General features: G+C 39.2%; 1 protein-coding gene across 2 annotated transcripts in view; it reads left to right on the top strand.

Annotated features, from left to right (window-relative positions):
- LOC140133323 (epidermal growth factor receptor-like) overlaps nucleotides 1-22783 on the top strand; it is a 47616-nt gene that overhangs the window by 8043 nt on the left and 16790 nt on the right. The window contains exons 5-17 of one of the 2 annotated variants that reach the window (XM_072153361.1): nucleotides 63-128; nucleotides 2970-3088; nucleotides 4045-4183; nucleotides 5298-5399; nucleotides 6402-6486; nucleotides 8954-9021; nucleotides 9243-9394; nucleotides 9865-10048; nucleotides 12602-12727; nucleotides 14544-14612; nucleotides 18882-19000; nucleotides 19118-19244; nucleotides 20199-20315. In XM_072153361.1, coding sequence (XP_072009462.1) covers nucleotides 63-128; nucleotides 2970-3088; nucleotides 4045-4183; nucleotides 5298-5399; nucleotides 6402-6486; nucleotides 8954-9021; nucleotides 9243-9394; nucleotides 9865-10048; nucleotides 12602-12727; nucleotides 14544-14612; nucleotides 18882-19000; nucleotides 19118-19244; nucleotides 20199-20315 — 1473 coding nt within the window. The remainder of the gene's footprint in view (nucleotides 1-62; nucleotides 129-2969; nucleotides 3089-4044; nucleotides 4184-5297; nucleotides 5400-6401; nucleotides 6487-8953; nucleotides 9022-9242; nucleotides 9395-9864; nucleotides 10049-12601; nucleotides 12728-14543; nucleotides 14613-18881; nucleotides 19001-19117; nucleotides 19245-20198; nucleotides 20316-22783) is intronic. The other variant, XM_072153362.1, reaches the window with a different exon arrangement.

The raw sequence follows: 22783 nt of genomic DNA, 5'->3' as shown, positions 1-22783 counted from the left end.
GGTCTAACAGATATAGAAGTGTCAGAATCTGTGCCTTAACTTGTAATCCTTATAAACTACAGGTCCTCGATGTCTAGAAAAATGCAGTGGCTCATGTTGGGGTCCTGGTCCAGAGAACTGTCAGATACGTAAGTGAGCTGTGTATTTTAAATTTTTAATCAAAGTACAACATATAATTCAATTTCATTGATATAAATCAATTTCAATTGCTTTCTGTGAATATGTGAGAGACTAATATTGTTTATCAAAATTTAATTCAAGCAATTTTTGTGCTATTACTACTGACTGGGACGGACCTGCTGTCAGCCTGTCACATGACTGGGGAGAAGGATGATTGATCTCATGTTTATTGCAATTCTGTTGTAAATAAGATGTCTGTGTATATATCATTCTGGTTTTTTTTTTTATTTTTTAATGTCTGACGATCATTGCCTGATGTATATAAAATGCTGTCAAAGAGATCTAGTATTCGCGAAAGCTCACCATCAAATATACTGAGTTATCATTAGTTATACAGTACATGAGAGAGAAGAATTTTTTAACATAGTTATTTTTTGTGGTCAAAACATATCAGTGTTTTACATAGTCAAGTCTATCACTTACAGGTGACACATTTGCTCTTTTAGGTCCATAACTTCTTCCACTGCTGAATGTACCACCAGCTGTCTTAACCATCTTGTGGCCCCTGTATATATAAGTTCTAAAAACAGAGGACATGATATTACCTGGCGTGCACGCCGACTCGCGTTTCAATCGCAGCAGATCCCTTGACAAAGACCTGCTGCGATTGAAACGCATATCATGTCCTCTGTTTGGTCACATTAGCTTTTACTTAGTTTGTATTATTTATATGTGTTTATCACTGTTTATGATTTAGCTTCTGTGACCCCTGATATTTCTACAGGTTACTTGTCAGTTACATAAGGGCTCTACACCATTATTATTTGATAGCTACTTCTTTCTAGTACTGTTCACTATATTTCTGGGTCTCTTATACTGTATATTGTATATTTAGTTCATGTCTCTTACTAGGTCCTAGTCTATATGTAAATTCTTATAGTGTCATGTGACAGCTCAGCTCGTGCCCGCCCACAGAGCTGATTTTTACACTGGGGTGCTGCAGAGTGATAGGTGCAAAACAAGCAAAAAGCTAGGTAAAATTGCAAAGTATATTGTTAAAAGTTAGCATTATCATGTCAGGAGAATTAAGGTTCAAGGGAGGTTATTTATCATACACCACCGCTGCTCTTTCGCAGCCCGATACATCAAGTGGCTCCGGCCTCTTGATATATCCGATGGGGTCCTGCGCAGCGTTTATTTCTACGCAAGGCTCTCACATGTAATAATTTGCTGGCTGCACGGAGAGTGCAGGTGTGGGGACAGTAATGCCCTGCGGTGGCCCACTCCTGGCCTGCCGCAACTCCCCCCTTCACACGGCACTGGCGTGAAGGTAGCGAATTGGGGAAAACTATCGCAAATGCTTTCAATAAGCTACCATTTGCTATTATTTTAGGGCTTCTACACCACTGACATGGTGCAGAGAAACTGATAAATATCCCCCGTAAACATTAATTTTTTTGGAAAAACCCCTATAATTACATTATATACAGAGACCAATTCTGAAGTTATGTTGAACACATGACCACACTATTTAGTGCAAAAAAAATGTGGAAAACTTTCACATCCAGCTATCATAAATGAGTTAAAAATGTTTTAATGCAAATCAAATGAGGCAAAAAAAAAACCACTTCAAGCCCCTGTGAGAAAAGAAACCATAAGAGGCTGTAATATAAATAACATTTATTAGAAACCTGCAGCTCCCCAACTCCAAACACTAAACAGGAGGGGACATTCCAGCTCTGTTCACTAAATAAGAACATGTGAACATCAGGGCTGATTCTGGCCAGTTTTCTGCCCAAGGAAAAGATTAGTTAACTAACAATAACATCCCTAAAATCTCAGAGAGCACTGGCTTACTTTGGCTGACACTATACATACAGTATATACATACCTTATCTAGTACATTAAAGGTGAACACCTGCTAAATCAGGGGGATGATTTTGTTTAAACTTCTCCCAGACATGATGTATCACTGTCTACCTTGTCACAAGATTTCTTCAGCTCCTGCAAGCACTTCTCCACACTGTGCTTGTAAAAAACAGTGGCTTAAAACTATAATGTCACCTGGATAACAGTGCAGTGCTCTTAAATAGTATACGCCCCTTTTAAAGTAACTGACCACACTGCCCTCCCAATATAAAATATCTACCATGTGGCCCTCCTAATGTATTATAATACCCCACCTAAATAATTTTGGTATATACAGCCTCCCCCCCATTCCCATCCTTGGTATATACAGCCTCCCCCCTCCGCCCCACTTTAAGTATATACAGCCTCCCCCCTCATCCCCACTGTTGGTATATACAGTTCCCCCATCCACACGCTTGGCATATAAAGGCCCTCCCATCAACACTCTCTCTTAGTATATAAAGTCTCCCCACAGCTCCACACTTCCAACACAGATGGTCATTGGTTGTTCTGGTGGGCTATTCAGGCGGCAATGGACACCAAATCACTCACAATATAGCCAGCTGTTTTGCTGCCTATTTCACTGTGTCACATTCTGCCACCTGAGGCGAGATCATCATCCCACCTCATGGCTGAAGTGGCCCTGGTGAACACAGCCTACAACAACACAAAAAGACTTTGCTTATGCTCTATGACTTGGTAACAAAATCTTGTGATAAAGTGATAAATCGAAATAATGTCTAGTAAGGTGCAAACCAATCAGAAAAAAGATGCAACAAAACAGCAATTGCCAAAAACTAGACAACATATTAGACAACAAAAACAATGATGAATATGTCACATGATCCTAATCTTATAACTAAGAAATTATAAACAAAAATCACATGTAGTAAGTAACTTGTTCTGATTTGTCAAAAGCAATTTTATCTTATTTCTTGCAGTCACAAAACTCATGTGTGCCCCGCAGTGCCCTGGACGTTGCAGAGGACCAAACCCTAGTGACTGCTGCCATAGCCAGTGTGCAGCTGGTTGTACAGGTCCTAGAGAAACAGACTGCCTGGTAAGACACATCTTGAAAATATTAGCATGAATGCCTTTTTCATGACTATCTACTATTTCTTCATACACAATGAAATTGCAGCCCACCTCCTTTTTATTTGTGAGCTGAGCTACAATACCCACAAGATACAGCATTATACAGTTGAAGGGCCGTCTGCTTACAGTGCCACTTCCTCTAAGCCAGTGATGGCTAACCTATGGCACTGGTGCCAGAGGTGGCACTCGGAGCCCTTTCTGTGGGCACTCAGGCCATTACCAGAGATGACTCCAGGTATCTTCCTGCAGTCCCTGGCAGCCCAGGACTTGCTGTGCACAGAGCTATTTTAAAGTGACAGCTCTACCTGGGACTATTTTCTGCTTTATTGTTGTCCTCAGGGGCTGGTATCAATGAAAACTGTGACAGAGAAGGGAGTATAAATCACAAATTAAATTTCTGTGTTGGCACTTTGGGATAAATAAGCGGGTCTTTGTTGTAGTTTGGGCACTCGGTATCTAAAAGGTTCGCCATCACTGCTCTAAGCCTTCCAGTGTCCAAAAAGAGGAAGAACAGCTTATCATTATATGATCGGACTCCTGCCAATCACATAATGATGACCTCAATGTCAGTTTAAAGGGCATCTATCACCGGGATGAAGGACTGTATGCAAATGAGCCTAATGGGCTCCAGGGTGTTAATGGAGCCTGAAGCCCCTTATGCTCATTTGTATACAGTCTTCCATCCTGGTGGTCGGTGTTCTTTAAAAATACATAGGATTACGTAGTTTGAATGTATACTGAAATGACATTGTTTTTTACTGCTGATTTCACCTGTAAATGCAGTTGCCAAATTATTGATTGAGAATATAGAACCATGGTTGCCCCTTTGTTGCTCCACCCTTTTTAAATAGGATCTTATATAACAAAACAACCAAAATAATAATGTATAATTTTATATAATTCATCATTGCTTTTTTTAAGGCCTGCCTCACATTTCAAGATAGCAACACATGCTTGGAGAGCTGCTCTTCAATGGATGCATACAACTTAAACAAAAATCTAGTAGAAGCTGGCCACATAAAGTATGGTTGTGGGTCCACATGTGTGAGAAAATGTCCAAGTAAGTAAACACAAGCACACTTAATATACTAAACTCTGTAGATTCCACCCCTAGTTTAGTTTGCAAATCTTGATGCAAAATACTAACTTCAATTCTGTTGTGGGAACTGGTCATACGTCATCAGTATTCTGAAGTTAAAATCCCAAATTGGGTACAAATAAGTGCTAAATAAATAAAATTTACCCTGTGTTTAAGGACCATACTTAGTTTTGTCTTCATGATGCTTATGTACATTACTGACCGTATCTCTCCTTATTATTCTATATTCTGTATTATACTGCCATACCAATACTAATGCAATAAATTGTCATACTGCATTACTAATGTATTTACAAACAGATACTGAAAAAACACTATTTAAAAAACTCAAAGTCAATACAAAAAAATATCATGTACACTATGCAAACCAAAGCCGCCTGGTGTCATAGGTGTCTATGGGGACGTATATCTGGCCACAAACTTGTGACCGGATATATGTCCCCGCATGGCCAGAGTGTGCACACATTTGTGAAGTGATCCAATCCTTTTTCTGGATAGGTGCTCTGCCATCATATATAAAGTTTTCTGGACTACTAATCTTTACCTGCTATATTATTGTACATGTCTAGCTGTGTTTATTCTGTCTTCTGAATTATGGTATCTTTGACTGTTCTGTCTGATTCTTTGACTATCCATTTGTCTAGTGCTTTTGATGTCTGATAAGAGCAGGAAAGTGAATGTGTCTCTCACATGTACATAGAAAACAGGGGTGCTGGCATAACATTTTTCTTTATATCTGGAGTGTTATACATTCATCATATATAAGAGAACGTATTGGCAGGTCCATCTAGTCGGTGTCCCAGGTGTCGGATATCTTATCAGAGGGACTGTTAGTTATTTCTGAAATATATGGAGCACTCACCAATAATGTGGGAACCTAGCCCTCAAAGCTCCTAGCTATCCCTAAAATATTCCCTCGCCTATTTAATTCACCATCTACATGTGGTTGGCACATCAGGGACGTCCAAGAAAGTTGAACATAGCCATGATTATGCTATATAATACATTGTGCTTTGCTGTCATTGACATACCATCCTGTATCAACTTGATGCACTTGTTTCTTTTTCATTTACAGATAATTACATTGTATCAGATTTTGGAACCTGTGAACATGCATGTGGCACTTTTGAAAATGATGTTCATAGCTGTAAAAAATCCTCAGTATCGTGTGAACTAGGTAATTTGACTACCTGTATTCTCCAAGCCAAAAAATTTGACTATAGAATATGTTTGCCAGAGTTGTGAATGATGGGGCAGATTTACTATTCCTGACTAAATTTTAACACACTGTAACTAGACCAGTGATGGCGAACCTTTTAGAGGCCGAGTGCCCAAACTACAACAAAGACCCGCTTATTTATTGCAAAGTGCCCACACAGAAATTTAATTTGTGATTTATACTCCCGTCTCTGTCACAGTTTTCATTGATACCAGCACCTGAGGACATCAATAAAGCAGAAAATAGTCCCTGGTACAGCTGTCACTTTAAAATAGCTCTGTGCACAGCAAGTCCTGGGCTGTCTGGGACTGCAGGAAGATACCTGGAGTCATCTCTGGTCATGGCCTGAGTGCCCACAGAAAGGGCTCCGAGTGCCACCTCTGGCACCAGTGCCATAGGTTAGCCATCACTGAACTAGACCATCTAAAGCTACATGTGCTGAACTCAGGCCACAAATCTATGTTCCATTGCTTGTGTCCTGTGTGTCATCTGCATGTGAAATTCACTCACACGTCAGTGGTAGCAGTAAACACTAGCACATGTACATAAACAGCATTCGTGTGCATGAGGGCTTAAATTACCTGTTCCTTAGGCTTAAGAGACATTTACCATCAGGATGAAGGATTATAAACCAAACACACTGACATACTGGTGTGTGTCCCCTCTGGCAGAATTTGCTCTTCTTTTATGCTTTAATTATTGTGCAAATGAGCCTGAGCGGCTCCAGGCTCTATTAACACACCTTAGACTCATTTGCATAGTTGTAGGAGATTTTTTTTAGAAAAATAAAACAGGGCATAAGAAGCTAAAAGAAGAGCCGATCCTGCCGAGGGGGGAAACACACTTGTATGTCAGTGTGCTTGGTTTACAATCCTTCGTCCTGATGCTAGATTGTATTTCTGTATGGTACTTGAGTCCAGGCATGTTCTTTTAATATTTGACGTTTTTATCCATTTTTAGATTTGAAGCATGATCAAACTAGACAAGTAACTATAAAAGATGCTATCAAGCAAAATATATATATCATAACAACTGAAAAAGAAAGGTAGGTAGTTTATACAGTATTATAATTATAAGTGATATAATGAGCACTACTCAAAATACTGCTTGGTGTGCTTATTATGCATTCTGCTACGAGATAGGTGAACCACTTGCTGACATATCTTCACATCTTAATTTGTAAGCAAACTGATCAATAGAATATTAAGAGGAAGCACTACTGCTCCAAGTAATTGTCTTCACTGCAGGATCACAATTGTGCTCCAGCAGTGAAGACGAATGTAATGAAATGTTAATTTGCTCCAAGTAATTGACATGCATAGGGGCCTCTTCTCCCCTGCTTACTTACTTCCAAGTCATGTAAAAGAAGTACAGACCAAGCATCACCACCTTAGTAGTATTAAAGGGTGCCAACCCCCCTTCTTCACTTTCTGCAATCCCTACAAAGGCGACCAAAGGGTGTTTTAACAAGGTATATATAAATAATGATGAGGACAAATGAGTGTCCTTTCAGGAATCTGGGAAACCTGTAACAAGTTGTAACCTACTCTTATTTTTGCTGTACTTTGTTCATAAATCTCACTAAGGGGTCACACGTTATTCTTTCTATTGCATGGTACAAATAAAACTGTTGTATGTACATTGACAAATCTGCCCATTTCCAGGCTCATATTGGCCCCCAGGTGAAACCAGTGATGGCCCCTTGAGCTAAGGGGGTGCATGCTGGTGCATAACAGAGTAACCTAACTGTGCTTCAAGCTAAAAACATGGTGGACACATACTACAAAGAAGAATTAAATGCTACCTGCCCTTTTGTCCTAGTGTGAGAGTCACAGGACTGAAGATGGCTGCTGGTCACATGTACACGTTACATGTCCTACAACTGCCCGGGCAGGTCATGTGATCATCACTATGTTTGGCTTGCTTGCAGTGAGTCATGGAGGAGCGGGGCCTATCGTAATTAAGAGGAAGGCACATCATCGAGGTGCAGAGAAGCCTCAAATATCTGTGCTGAGGGGTCAGTTTATTGAGGAGAAACTGAATATGAAGGGGGAATGGACAATAGTGATGTCATTTATTAGGGCTGAAGGGAGAAGAGGGGTGTATTTACATGGGGCTGCATTTTAGAGGCTGAAGGTATGTAGCTTCAAGGCATTGCAGCCTACAGCTGTAGGGACAGGAGGATGTATTTACATGTGACTGCATGTCAGGAGCTAGGGGGGCAGGAGGGATGTATTTGCATGGGACTCCATGTTAGGAGGCCGGGGGAACAGGAAGGATATAATTATATGGGACTGCATGTTAGGAGCCTGGGAGGATAGAAGGCATATAATTATATGGGACTATGACGTAGATAGGAGTAATCAGTGGCAATATCTGAGTGTGGATGTATTGACAGGGTATATGTGCCTAAGGCACACAAGTGTGATTGAGGTTAGATAGCATCTCTGAAGTTACATAGTGGAGATAGCAAGTGGGGGTGCCCACACTCCAACCTCATTACTGTTGATGCAATTACAACGCTATTTACTAACAATATCATTGGGAGAGAGTAACGTTGTATCATTTCACGAGATGTAATCGATGAATGGTGACTCAGGAGTGACACCTGGTGTCTCAAGTAAACTACTTAGTATCTAACTGAATATGTGATACTTCCCTCTCTACATCTTGTGCTAAAAAGAAAAATTGACATTGTGTAAAAATTAAAACACCACATTACACACTACTCAGGCCACCAAGAAACAAAAATATATATTTCTATCATTATATTGGTTACTCTAGGTCTTGGTGATTGTAGATCTTTAAAATTTCAGTTTTGGTAGTGCTTTTATACACATGTAAGTGTTCTTGTCTTGACCAATGAGTCTCAGTGAGGTCCTTTCCGGGCCTTTTTTGTAAAATTACCCAGAAATAATATATGGACTTAGTTAAAACGCATCCACGTTTCTGCTTTTTGGTAATACATGGGACTATACCACTTTATGATGGGTGGGTGAATTTGTTTAAACTTTGCTTGTTGGTGGATTTAAAGCAATAAAGAAAACATGTGTTGCTGATCTCATATCCAGAATAATACTTGAAATCCTTATATAAACCTGGTATTAGAAACGCCTCCTTACAGTAGAACAGCCTCATTGTCTGCAGTTCATGGTGTACACTACATAATTCTGTATATAGTTCTATAATACTTTAGTACTACGATTTTCTGTCACAATTCTTCTTATGGCCAGCAACAACTGGGTCAGAGCCATAGTGTGGGGAAATGAAAAGATTGCAACTCATGGACCCGATGTGAGGAAACAAGCAATTACAAATAATTACTCAATCTTTAAAAGAGTTATTAGTACAGATATAATAATAATGTTACCGATCAGGCAAATATAAGTAAAATATAGTAGAAGATGTCACTATTGAGTATTATTTAAGGATAATTTTGGAGAAATAGGGCATGAACGCATTTTTATTTTATTTTGTCATGCACTACTAAACATTTTCTGTTTTTGTGACAGTCATAATATCACATCTAAACTGGACAAGCCTAAACTGGACATATTCAATCCCATAGGAGATAAAAAAGGTAAGTTAAAGGTGAAGGATTTTACTTTACTGCCTGGTTTGCTTTTTATGTGTGAGTTCATGCCAAACAAGATAACAGCAAGTGTGATGTGAAAGCTGCCACTGACATGGTTAGTCCATTACAGCTTAAGGACACAGCTTAAAATGGCCTTCAGGACACAGATTTTTTTATGTTTTTATTTTTTTATGTTTAATCATCGATGTCTTCATTTTTGGAAAAAGTTTGCACAGGATCTATAAATGGCATAAGTCAAATGGCTTCAGTGAATGAACATTACCAGCTTATGAAGAGCCTTTACCAAGGATGTGAGATTGTACTTGGGAATTTGGAAATCACCCATTTACCATCAAATGCCGACGTTTCTTTCCTCAAGGTTTGTTCCAAAAACAGAAATTTTGGTAATCTATAGAGTGTTAACTGTAAGTTTTCTGATTATTAATGGGAGAACAGTAGCTGACCTTCATCTCACGTGAATAGGGCCTAGGCTAACGTAGCACAGTATGGCCTCGGCACACCATATTTATTTGCTCCCATCTAATATTGACAGCCAATCCCATTGCAGATGTGGTCAGTATTTTACATGTTTTCTTTTTAAAGGGATTTCTTTTTATCTGATAACAAATGTCTATGTGGATTTGTGAACACAAGACACTGATACAGTTTAAAGCATGTGGGAAGATCTGAGTCAGCATGTAGCTTGCCCCAAGTTCCCTAAACTTGAAATACTTTAATATTTCATTATAGGTTTTATTAGTTAAACTGTTTTAAATGAAATAACCAGTTGAAAGCAAGTGTCTATTACATCAGATAATTCAGTATTTTCATGATAATTTTTCCTTCTAGGATATTGAAGAAGTAGGAGGATATGTTCTCATTGCTTTAAATACAATGAAGTCAATTCCACTGGTGAACCTTAGGATCATTAGAGGAGAAACATTATATAATAACAATGCTTTGGCTATATTTTCAAATTATCAATCAGATCCGCCCCATGGTGTGGAGGAGCTACCAATGAGACAATTACAAGGTAATTTAACTATTATTTTTCTCTGATCAGGTTTAGAATCTTTGATACATATGATATATTTTAGAACTGTTAGAGCCAATAGATATACATCCATTATTCATGTGTATTAGTAATTTTTGTACTAAACCTTTACATTTTATATGAATGTCTTCCATTACAAGCAGAGTGAACTTTTCAAAGTGTTTATTTATGTTAATATCAATGATTATGGTTTATAGTCAAGGAAAACCAAAAATTCATTATCTCAGAAAATATGTGCAAAGGTTTCCTAAGTTTAGCAAAAGGACCCTTAGTCTGGTTCAGTAGGTGACACAGTCATGGGGATGACTGTTGATTTGACAGATTTCCAGAAAGCAGTAATTGACACACTTCACAAGGAGGGTAGGCCAAAATAAGGTTGTTGCTAAAGAACTGGCTAAAAATCTGCCTCAGCTCAGAAATCACAAACATCAGCAGCAGACATTACATCTGTTGCGTGTTCATTATACGTAAATGTATTAAAAGTTGCAACAGAGCTAACTTGGAGCCAAAAATAATTAAAACATATTACAACTACTGGGGAACACAGGACAAAGATACATAAGGAAAAATAGGAGGGATAGGGTGGTCTCTTTATAAGGTAGATCCGCACCAGATCAGTCACCCCCCCAGTAAGCATCTCATGGGGCCCAGATCTTGGAGAAAAGGTCTACTCTGTCATTCATTGATGCGGTCATAGATTCCATACTTGCATTGCGTTTTAAAATGCATTTCAGATGTATATGGAGTATCTACTCCCTTAACGCAGATGTGTTTACTACTTACCATACACAAGCATTTAGGCCTAAACTGTTTTTCCATGTTAAAAAACACACTTGTTGCTACTTATGTGAAGCAAACATTTAGGTCTAAACACATCTGCATTCAGGGAGGTGATTCTACAGTTGAGCCTAAGATATAATTCAATATTGTGAACATGGATTTAAGGTCCAGCATTATGTAGGGCCTATTAATAGCAATCAGTGCCAGCTCCTATTGTGGACTCTCATCTCCTCAGATCACATGAAATCACGGCAGCCTCCATGGAGGATGGGGAGGAGTAGAAATCCATGGAGGCTGCTGTGTTTTCATGTTATCAGATACATACATGGGATAGATGTTGCAAATGTAAGAGGGCCTTTGGTGACCCAAGACATGCTGGGAAGAGGCATGAGACATGAGGAGGGGTACATGCCCCCTTTGATGCCAGGTAATATAAAATAAAGTTGATTTATGGGGATATAAGGGAAATAATTTTAGCTAAAAGAAAGGTGTTAGTTAATTAATAGGGTTTTGTGGGAATCTTTAATCTTTTACCAGCTGTATTTGTGAAAATTTGGAGACAGGTTCCCTTTAAGACATATGTCGGAAATGGTGAGACAATTCTTGGACCCATTGCAATTTGTAGATTGCCAAATATTGGGTGTTGAGAATGCGCTACTTTTATCACATTTATACATCTACTTGCATCTTGAGGCAAGGGCAGCAATTGGACTGACATATTTTGATATCTGATTATTTAACCAGGAGACCATTTAGGTAAGGCCTGGTCTGATGAGACTATGGGGCACATACATTATAGTTTTTTGGCTGCCATGTTTTCAAGTTTCTTTAAGTTGGCCTACTTATTAATTGTAATGTATCTTAAGTTGTTCCCCTCTGTGATACATGTGATGAGTTGTCTGTTTAGTCTCACTTTTACAACTTTTTGTGGTGTGCAACTTTTTAGTCCCAAAGAGTAGCTCCCAAAAGTAAGTCCGGGTCTAGCATGCTCTGTTTTGGGACTTATTAGGTGCAAGAATGGTACAATTTCACAGCACAAAAGTCTTACAAGTTGAACAAACATCTAGGCTACAGAGATGAATACGGCACACTGCATTTAAAGTGAAGTCACAATTTGTTGTGTGGGTGCACATCAATTTTACTAACGGCACATGTAATATCCGTGCCAGCATCATCTTTTGTCTGCAGAATGCGGCAATGGTGTGGTACAGTCAATGAGTGGGACTCACCACATGCTGCTGGCAGGGAGCCAGGTAATGTGAATTAAACTTATATAACATAATGAAATTATTCAGAATGGGGACAAAGGCATTTTTAAAATCAGCATAGCATAGGCTATTGGAACCTGTCACCAGCTTAAAATGACATTCCTGGTGATAGGTTTGCTTTATGTGCAGCAGTTGACTACTTCTCTCTATAGCTGTTTGGTTAGTCAAGAATTTCATTGGTGAACCATTTATTGTTATTCCATTTTTAAATAACTTTGCTAGAGAGAGATTTTAGTTAAATAAAAATGTGATTGAAAACTGTTTAGGATAGGGGTCCTAAAATAAAAAAAGCTATCATGTTCACTATTCCGTGTATCAATTTCTTGTGTACTAACACATAGGTCAATGAGTGCGTTAATCCTTTTTTTTAATTTTAGGGCCTCTGGTCTCAGCACCTTCCAATAGATTTTTATTTTGCTGGAAATCATTTAAGGTTGTATATATATATATTTGGAAAGTGATAACTTTCTTTTTTGTTTTACAGAAATCATTCGTGGTGAAATATTAATCAAAAATAATCCTTACCTTTGCAACTTACATACAATAAAATGGGAAGACATTCTTAGCTCAAACTATCGTATTTCTGTAGAAGGCAATTCACATGAAAATTGTACGTATTCTTAGCAATGTAGCATGCAACTCTGAAAAATTTTACAGCAAGACTCCCATGGGTCTTGAGGTTGTAACTTGAACAGCAGTTTTTATGTTCTTGTATAGTTAATATAAACTCCTCTCCATATAATCAAATCTTGCATCTATTTTTAATATACTTAAATATTAAATATATTAAAATATATTAAAATATAAAAGTATACTTTGCCACTAAATTGTGAAGCAAAATTTGTTGCACTTAGCTGATTTTTTGCAGTGAGCATTTCTTGTCATGATTCATAAATCATCATTATTAGCATTTGTCACATCTTATCTTCTGTCTATTTGGCTCTCACATGAACAAGAACTCTGCCCCCTTCTCCATTCACACTGCATAGCTACTATGTTAATAATAGACTGTGTATCAGTGTATGTCTCTTGTCTGTTTTCTTCGAAATGTTTAAATAGACTCTTTTAAAGGAAACCTACCATTAGGAATCTACCTATTAAGTTAGATCAGATGGTAGGTTTCTACTAACATCTTAAGCCCTAAACTACTTTTCGCTAATTATACAACACTTTCTAACCTGAACTACACTTTATATAACTAATATGATAATTTTTTGGCAGAGGCTACTGGGGCGTGGAGTAGCCTCTCCATGCTGTGGGAGCAAAGGCTACTGCCTGCCCCTGTAGCCTCTACCATCCGTCCTACATGCTTGTCCTCAGGGTTCCTCAACGCCCACTTCCTTAAAGGGGTTTCCACTTCCAGAAAATAATTGATATGATTTGTGTAAGGAAAAGTTAGACAATTTTCTAATATACTTTCTCTTTAAATTCCTCAGGATTTTCTAGATCTCTGCTTGCTGTCCTTTTACAGGAAACTGCTAGGTTACTTCGAGTGGATAGAAATCTGTCCATGGTCTAGTGATGGATATGCAGGTGCCTAAGCTGTTAGTATCACATGACTCTGATCACTCTGTCTGATAATAATGGCTTGTGCACCTTTGTTTAGGATGGCGGTCCTAAAATAAAAGAAGCTATCATGTTCACTAATTCGTGTATCAATTTCTTGTGCACTAACACAAAGGTCCATCACAAGACCATGGACAGATTTCTATCCACTGGAAGTAAACATAGAAGCTTTCTATAGCAGGACAACAATCAGAGATCTAGAAAACCATGAGGAATAGATACAGAAAGTATATTGGAAAATTATATACATTTTGATTTCACAAACAATATCAATTATTTGCTGAAAGTGGACAACCCCTTAAAGTTATGCGCATATGCAGTAACCCCTCCATTGCCGGCGGTCAACACTATATGCGTGTCATGAAAAACCGAGGAACACCGAGGACGTTCAAGTAGGCAGGATGGCAGAGACTACTGCAGCGTGGAGTAGCCTTTGTTCCCACACTCAGAGAGATTACTCCTGTAGCGTTTGGCAAAAATACGCATATTAGTCATATAAACTGTAGTTTAGAATTTGTAAAAGGCACTCTAGGGCTTAGGATCTTAGTAGAAACCTACCATCGCATGTACCTTAATAGGAAGATTCCTGATGGTAGGTTTCCTTCAAGTGGATTTATGGCGAGTCTGGTTAAAAAAATCGCCTTCAGTTAGCGTTTCTAACTATATAGGACATAGATAAGAGATATTCACTGAGCTGTATAGCTGTTTCTCTGACATCTCTGCAAAAGAGAAAAACTCTCAATATTGGCCTGCAGGTGGGTATAGAGTTAAAGGAAACAGTCAGATGTTTTTTTTATCTTGTTCAGTTTATTTTCTTTGAATAAATACATAATAACCAACTGTTACATAACAATGTACAGGTTCTGAATGTGACATGAAGGCTTGCAATGGCTCATGTTGGGGTCCTGGTCCAGAGAACTGCCAGATTCGTAAGTACAACATTATATTTTATTGTAGGTTTAAAGGGAACCTATCACCAGGGACCTTATTTTCAATAAAGACAGGTTGCAGAATTCCATTGAAAATATGTCTTTCTGCATTTTCTAAGCGTTTGCATTACAATATAATTATATGTTATAACTTAACTTGCACCCTGACAGAATCCTCTGTTTAGTCCTAGAGGTTGGGCTATGGTTTGGATGCTTTTCAAAAACAACACGTGCATTGTGTGTGTTGCAGACTCCTCAGCTCCTTAGCTCCTACCTTTATGCTCCTTTACAGCTCTCCTCTCCTGCTCCTTCACTGAGCTCAGAGTGTAGGTAGCTGACAACAGTGTGGAAGGGAGGAGCTGTACAGGAGCACAAAGGTGGGCGCTGAGAGCTGATGAGTGAGCAGCACAGACAAGTCATTGTTGTTTTTTGAAATGCATGCAAACCAAAGCCAACTCCTAGGGATTTAATAGAGTATTCTGTCAGGGTGCAAGGTAACATATAATACACATTTATATTCTAATGAAAATGCTTACAGAAGTCAGAAAGTCATATTTGCAATGTAGGTGTAATGGACTTCTATAACCTGTCTTTAGTGAAAATGAGGTCCCTGCTGACAGTATCCCTTTAAGAGTACACAAAACCTAAAAATGTATTCTAAAAGAAAACAGAAAATATAATTGTCCTGTGCAGGGCCGATTCTAGCATATTTGCTGCCTGAGGCGAATATTAAAATGCTGCCCCCCCCCGTTAAGTAAATCCTTAAACTTTACTAACAATTAACAACCCTACAGACAGCTCCCTGACACTGTGTGACTGACTACAGGTTCTTGGAGTCATTAGTGGCATCTAGTACCTTATAGATGACAATCTCTTCCATCAGGAGGACTTTATTCCGGGTTCTCCAATCCATGACGTATCACTGCTGAATTCACGGCCGGATATCTTCAGCTCCGTGCAGCATCTCCACCCGGCGTCCCTAAAAATACCACAGTCACTTACAGTATAAAGTCTCCTGGATAACAACACTGTGCTCCTAAATAATATATAACCCTCACAACACAACTGACCGCACGCTCCCCCACATATAACACATCCCTTCATTATATAGGGATAAAATCTTGCCCCACATATACAGTACCCTCCCAGCTTAGTAATATACTGTATCCCATATACAGCCCCCCCAGCTTAGTAATATACTGTATCCCATATACATCCCCCAGCTTAGTAATATACTGTATCCCATATACAGCCCCCCAGCTTAGTAATATACTGTATCCCATATACATCCCCCAGCTTAGTAATATACTGTATCTCATATACATCCCCCCAGCTTAGTAATATACTGTATCCCATATACAGCCCCTAGCTTAGTAATATACTGTACCCCATATACAGCCCTCCAGCTTAGTAATATACTGTACCCCATATACAGCCCCCCAGCTTAGTAATATACTGTATGCCATATACATCCTCCCAGCTTAGTAATATACTGTACCCCATATACATCCTCCCAGCTTAGTAATATACTGTATCCCATATACATACCCCCAGCTTAGTAATATACTGTATCCCATATACATCCCCCCAGCTTAGTAATATACTGTATCCCATATACATCCCCCAGCTTAGTAATATACTGTATCCCATATACAGCCCCCCAGCTTAGTAATATACTGTATCCCATATACATCCCCCCAGCTTAGTAATATACTGTATCCCATATACATCCCCCCAGCTTAGTAATATACTGTATCCCATATACATCCCCCAGCTTAGTAATATACTGTATCCCATATACATCCCCCAGCTTAGTAATATACTGTATCCCATATACAGCCCCCCAGCTTAGTAATATACTGTATCCCATATACATCCCCCAGCTTAGTAATATACTGTATCCCATATACAACCCCCCAGCTTAGTAATATACTGTATCCCATATACAGCCCCTAGCTTAGTAATATACTGTACCCCATATACAGCCCTCCAGCTTAGTAATATACTGTACCCCATATACAGCCCCCCAGCTTAGTAATATACTGTATCCCATATACATCCTCCCAGCTTAGTAATATACTGTACCCCATATACATCCTCCCAGCTTAGTAATATACTGTATCCCATATACAGCCCCCCAGCTTAGTAATATACTGTATCCCATATACATCCTCCCAGCTTAGTAATATACTGTATCCCATATACATCCCCCAGCTTAGTAATATACTGTATCCCATATACAGCCCCCCAGCTTAGTAATATACTGTATCCCATATACAGCCCCCCAGCTTAGTAATATACTGTATCCCATATACAGCCCCCCAGCTTAGTAATATACTGTATCCCATACACAGCCCTCCAGCTTAGTAATATACTGTATCCCATATACATCCCCCAGCTTAGTAATATACTGTATCCCATACACAGCCCTCCAGCTTAGTAATATACTGTATCCCATATACAGCCCCCAGCTTAGTAATATACTGTATCCCATATACATCCCCCCAGTATAAAATAATTATAGCCCCATATAATATCTATAGCATCCCCCCAGTATAAAATAATTATAGCCCCATATAATATCTATAGCATCCCCCCAGTATAAAATAATTATAGCCCCATATAATATCTATAGCATCCCCCCAGTATAAAATAATTATAGCCCCATATAATATCTATAGCATTCCCCCCCCAGTATAAAATAATTATAGCCCCAAATAATATCTATAGCATCCCCCCCCCAGTATAAAATAATTATAGCCCCATATAATATCTATAGCATCCCCCCAGTATAAAATAATTATAGCCCCAAATAATATATATATAACATTCCCCCCAGTATAAAATAATTACAGTATAGCCCCAAATAATATAAATATCTATAGCATCCCCCCCCAGTATAAAATAATTATAGCCCCATATAATATCTATAGCATCCCCCCAGTATAAAATAATTATAGCCCCATATAATATCTATAGCATCCCCCCAGTATAAAATAATTATAGCCCCATATAATATCTATAGCATTCCCCCCCCAGTATAAAATAATTATAGCCCCAAATAATATCTATAGCATCCCCCCCCCCAGTATAAAATAATTATAGCCCCATATAATATCTATAGCATCCCCCCAGTATAAAATAATTATAGCCCCAAATAATATATATATAACATTCCCCCCAGTATAAAATAATTACAGTATAGCCCCAAATAATATAAATATCTATAGCATCCCCCCCCAGTATAAAATAATTATAGCCCTGAATAAAATACATAGCATTCCATCATCCCCCCCCCCCAGTATAAAATTATTCTGGCCCCATTTGATATATATAGCGCCCCCCCCCCCAGTGTAAAATAATTATAGCCCCAAATAAAATACATAGCATTCCATAATCCCCCCCCCCCAGTATAAAATTATTCTAGCCCGATATGATATATATAGCGCCCCCCCCCCCCACGCCCGGTATTAATTATTAGCCACATTAATTAATTAAATACATGAAAAATAATAAAATCATACTCACCTCCAGGCAGCTGCTCCCTCGGCGCGCGGCTCCTGTCTTCATGCGGCTCCGCACAGTGACACAGGCGCGTGACGTCATGACGCCTGTGTCACTGCTTAGAACGGAGCGACGCAGCTGCCGGAAAGGCGCTGCGTCGCTCCGCATAGAAATCGCGCCTGTGTCTTAAAGAGACAGGCGCGATTTATTTAGCTGGTGGGCGATTCGGGCGTTAATGGACGCCCGAATCGCCCACTTTAGAGCGGCGAATTTCGCCGCCCTTTACAGGGACCCGCATTCTGCCGCCTGAAGCGAGATTTTCATCTCGCCTCATGGCAGATGCGGCCCTGGTCCTGTGTGTCATTCTGCAGCTAATCTGCTTTGTCTTTAACTGGAAACCCCATGATCTCCAAGAATGGAGCCAGGAAACTACTCTTTTCTCAGTGCAGGGGCTAGGCTGCTTCACTGCAGCTCAGCTCTCATCACTTCAGCGAGTGCTGAATTGTACTTACCTGGCATGACCACTACGAAGAAAATGAAGTTGTGCTTGCTTATTAATGGTGGTTCTGATTCTCAGAACCATACCAATGTTATATTGATGACCTGTCCTATATATACTGTATGTCATCAACATCCACTTGAATCATTAGGCTTGATTTAAGATGCATATGTGGACAACTCAACAGTAGTTTAATGCTATAAATCTTCAGAAAGTCTAAGTTTTTATTTTACTTTACTGAAAGAAATGTATTGATTCCCTTTTAGTTACAAAGCTGATATGTGATAAAACATGTGCCGGACGTTGCAGGGGACCGATGCCCAGTGATTGCTGTGACCATAAGTGTGCAGCTGGTTGTACAGGCCCCAAGGACACAGACTGCCTGGTAAGATGGATAGCTTCAAATACTTGAACATTTAATGAGTGACCAAAGTGGCCAAGTGTACAGAATTATTTAACCTTGTATAATTCAGCTATTATTTCACCTTTTTTTTTTAATAAGGCTTGTCTATTGGTTCGTGATAATCATGACAAATGCCTGGAATACTGTCCTCCTCTGCCTACAGTTACTAATAAGCATCCAGTGGAGAAGAAAAAAAGGACAAACTCGTGTGTTGTAAAATGTCCACGTAAGTTAAACTCTTTCAGTATAGATTATAGGTACATTAAAAAAATTATGTAGTCCTCAGTTGACCTTTTTGTTGGTTTAGAAAAGCTAAAAGGGGTTAAATGTAGGGAGTGAATGTGTCACCACCTCTACAAAAGCAGTTGTGTTGGCCGTTTGCAGCTCCGCTGCTTTCAGGTGTGTGTGTATTAATGCCCAGGACGAAAGGCATCAACAGTGATCTTAGAGAAGCAACTGTTGTACCTACTGTATCTAAAAAATAGATGGACATTTCAAAACAATCTGAATCTCATCATTCTACATTAAAGGAAATCTACCACCAGGATCAAGAATTGTAAACCTTACATACTGGTTTGTGTGTCCTCTGGCAGAATTGCTTTACTTTTATCTTTTTATACCTTTTTTTCTCAAAAGACTTTATTATTAAAATTATGTAAATTAGGCTGAGGGCTTGCATAATTTTAAAACAAGTGGAAAAAACTCAGTTCACAATCTTCCCAACAGAGGATATTTGAGCAAATCCATCTAAAGGTGAAACTGCACAAGCGTAGAGATAAGCTGACCCAATATTTCATTTGGGCTTTGGACTCGTTTGGGCCCATGTGACCAAGACATTTTGCTGGTATGGCAGGTGAACATCTAATAAGAAAAACTGATGCCCATAACTACTAGCCATGGCTATAATGGAGAGCCCTGGCAACTCTTAGAAATGGCTAGTTGCTACTGAAGATCCATAACATAGCTACAGAAACAACGAGGGCAGTCAGGAAGTATAAACCAGTGTTCACACTAGCACTGTCAGAGTGAAACGCAATCAGCACACGCACACTCCAGTGAGAGGATGAGGGTGACACAGATGTTACAGAAACATTAACACTAATGCACTGAATAGTTTCTTATTTTTCATTTCCCATGATTATGTATTCAAAATCAGTGTACAATTTTATATATTTTACAGACGATTATATGGTGACAGATTCTGGGACTTGTGTTCAGAAATGCAGTGAAGGTACATATATGGCAGAAGAATACGGTGTATACCGCTGTAAAAAATGTGATGGGCCATGTCCAGAAGGTAAATATACCCTAATGACTTTGAATTTTGAGGGCCCAATTGCATTTAAAGAGAAGCTGTCTGCAAGTATAAGCACAAAAACCTGAATGCCCTAAATGGATGGACTTCAACAAATGAAAATTCAATGATTATATTTTGTAATAAGTGCAAGTATATGTATAATGTCATATAACAAATGAATACAGAATTAGTTACATCAAAGATAACCTGTGTGAATAATGTCTAATTTATAAAACCGCAGGAAGTAACACAGAAAGAATACCTTATACATACATTCAGCAGTTTTGAACCCATTTTTTTTCTCATGTCCCAGTGTTGTCATAGCATCAAAGATTTCATTCATATGACTTTATACTGCTTACACAGGTGTATTGTGCTTATATCTGTTGATGGGTTGCCTTTAAATGATCACTTGATGTTATACTGTATATGGTGCAGTGACAAAGTTAAAAGTAGTTGCATTGGCAAGGCTTTTAATTTTTTTTGAGGGAATGAGGGACCAGTTATACTGCACAGTTGTAATGATTTAGATGTTTCTATAATTTTTTGAGCGATATTTTATCAGTGTTAACAAAGGATGATCTAGAAGGAATGAAGACACTGCCAGAGAGGCGCCCGAATACAGAACGCCAATCACAGATCTGCAGAAGCTTCATGGAGTAGCCTTCCCTCTGGGAGCTCTCATAGACTACTCCATGCCCCCGGTAGCCCAGCAATTTACATAATGATGGAATAAAGTTAATTTTAGCAAATGCTATTTCACATCCGTGCCAAAAAAACCGCACTATCCGTGGGTGGCGTTAATATGTGTAGGAACTGTGCCTTAATGTTTGTGTTTGTCTGCCACGCCCCTCAGATTCTGTCTTGCAAGAGTTAATACTCTGGACCTGTAATTGCTTGCTCCTTCCACCTGAGCCTAGTTTCCTATAAGTGCTCAGTTTAGCCTGGACTCCTTGCTGGTTAATTTTTTCTGTCTCCTGTGATCTCTGGATCTCTAGTCCCCTGTGATATCTAGTTCAGTCTTAACCGTTTATCTAGTGGTGGTGGTTGCGCATTTGCTGGGCAGGTGCTGACATGCTAATTAGAAGATTTAGCTAAACACTGTTTGGGGATGGTGCAGGGAGGAGGAATCTACATCAGGAACTACTTAAGAAAGTAGATTCCCGATGGTATAACTTTTCATTACAACAACAATATAATTTATTTGCCAAAATGGGAACATCCCTTTCAGTTAATAACAAATGTATAAGAGTATATTATTTTATTGCTGTTTATGATCAACGGTGGTCCGTGTAAAATTCAGCAGTGATGGCAGGCACTAGCTGAGCAGACACTTCATGTTTCCTCTGTGCTATGAGATGCTTTGTGCTGACAATGTGCTTAGATTATTAGGGTACATGGTTTAGTTACATTTTCATTAAACTTCTGAATATCAATACCTGTCATACCTGAAAAAGAGAGATGAGAATGATCAGAATCATGAAATTAATATAAGATACACTCAGCTCTACTACCTCACCTATACCTCATTCCCATGAATCCAGAGCTTATCTTGTCTGCTGGACAGAAAGTGCCTCTGTCTGTAGCGCTCTTTACTTCCTGCCCCTCCCTCTGCAGTAAAAGAGAAGCTATTCTATTCTCTGCCCATTTATAGGCTGGAGCTTATGGTCGTACCCAGGGACAACCAAAATGTAAATGCAAGGACTGATAGAGACTGGTTGAAATTATATTTGTGAAAATATGTATTATTGATAACCCCTTAACGCTCTGCGCCGTAGCTCTATGGCGCAGAGGTATAAGGGATGTATGAAGAGGGCTCACGGGCTGAGTCCTCTTCATACAAAGGTGGGGGTTTTTGCATTTTGCACAAAACCCCCACCGCTAATAACCGCGGTCGGTGCTTGCACCGATCGCGGCTATTAACCCTCTCAACGCCGCCGGAAAAGTCACCGGCGGCGTTTAAAAGACGGCGGCGCGCGGGCGCCGCCATCTTTTTTCTGATCGCCACGCCCCCGAACGTCATCGGGGGGCGGCGATCGGTTACCATGGTAGCCTCGGGTCTTCTTTTGACACGAGGCTACATGGCTTATGCAGGTTCGTTACAATGAGCCAGTGGCTCATTGTAATGTATGACCTGCAAAAAGGCCATATATTGCAATAATGTAGTATTGCAGTATATGGTAGGAGCGATCTGACCATCTAGGGTTAATGTATATCAAAATATAAAAACGGTTACGGGCGGCGGTGACCTCCGAGGCGGGAAATGGCGCCCAAATGTCCGAAATGCGACTTTTACACCTTTTTACATAACATAAAAAATGAAATAAAAAATGATCAAAATGTCGCACAGACCTCAAAATGGTAGCAATGAAAACGTCATCTCATTTCGCAAAAAATGACCCCTCACACATCTCCGTGCGCCAAAGTATGAAAAAGTTATTAGCGTCAGAAGATGCAAAAAAATGTTT

Source organism: Engystomops pustulosus, chromosome 5 (genome assembly GCF_040894005.1).
Source record: "Engystomops pustulosus chromosome 5, aEngPut4.maternal, whole genome shotgun sequence".
Taxonomy (NCBI): Eukaryota; Metazoa; Chordata; class Amphibia; order Anura; family Leptodactylidae; genus Engystomops; species Engystomops pustulosus.
The sequence above is the reverse complement of the archived record's forward strand: the minus strand, read 5'-3'. Positions and strand labels throughout refer to the sequence as shown.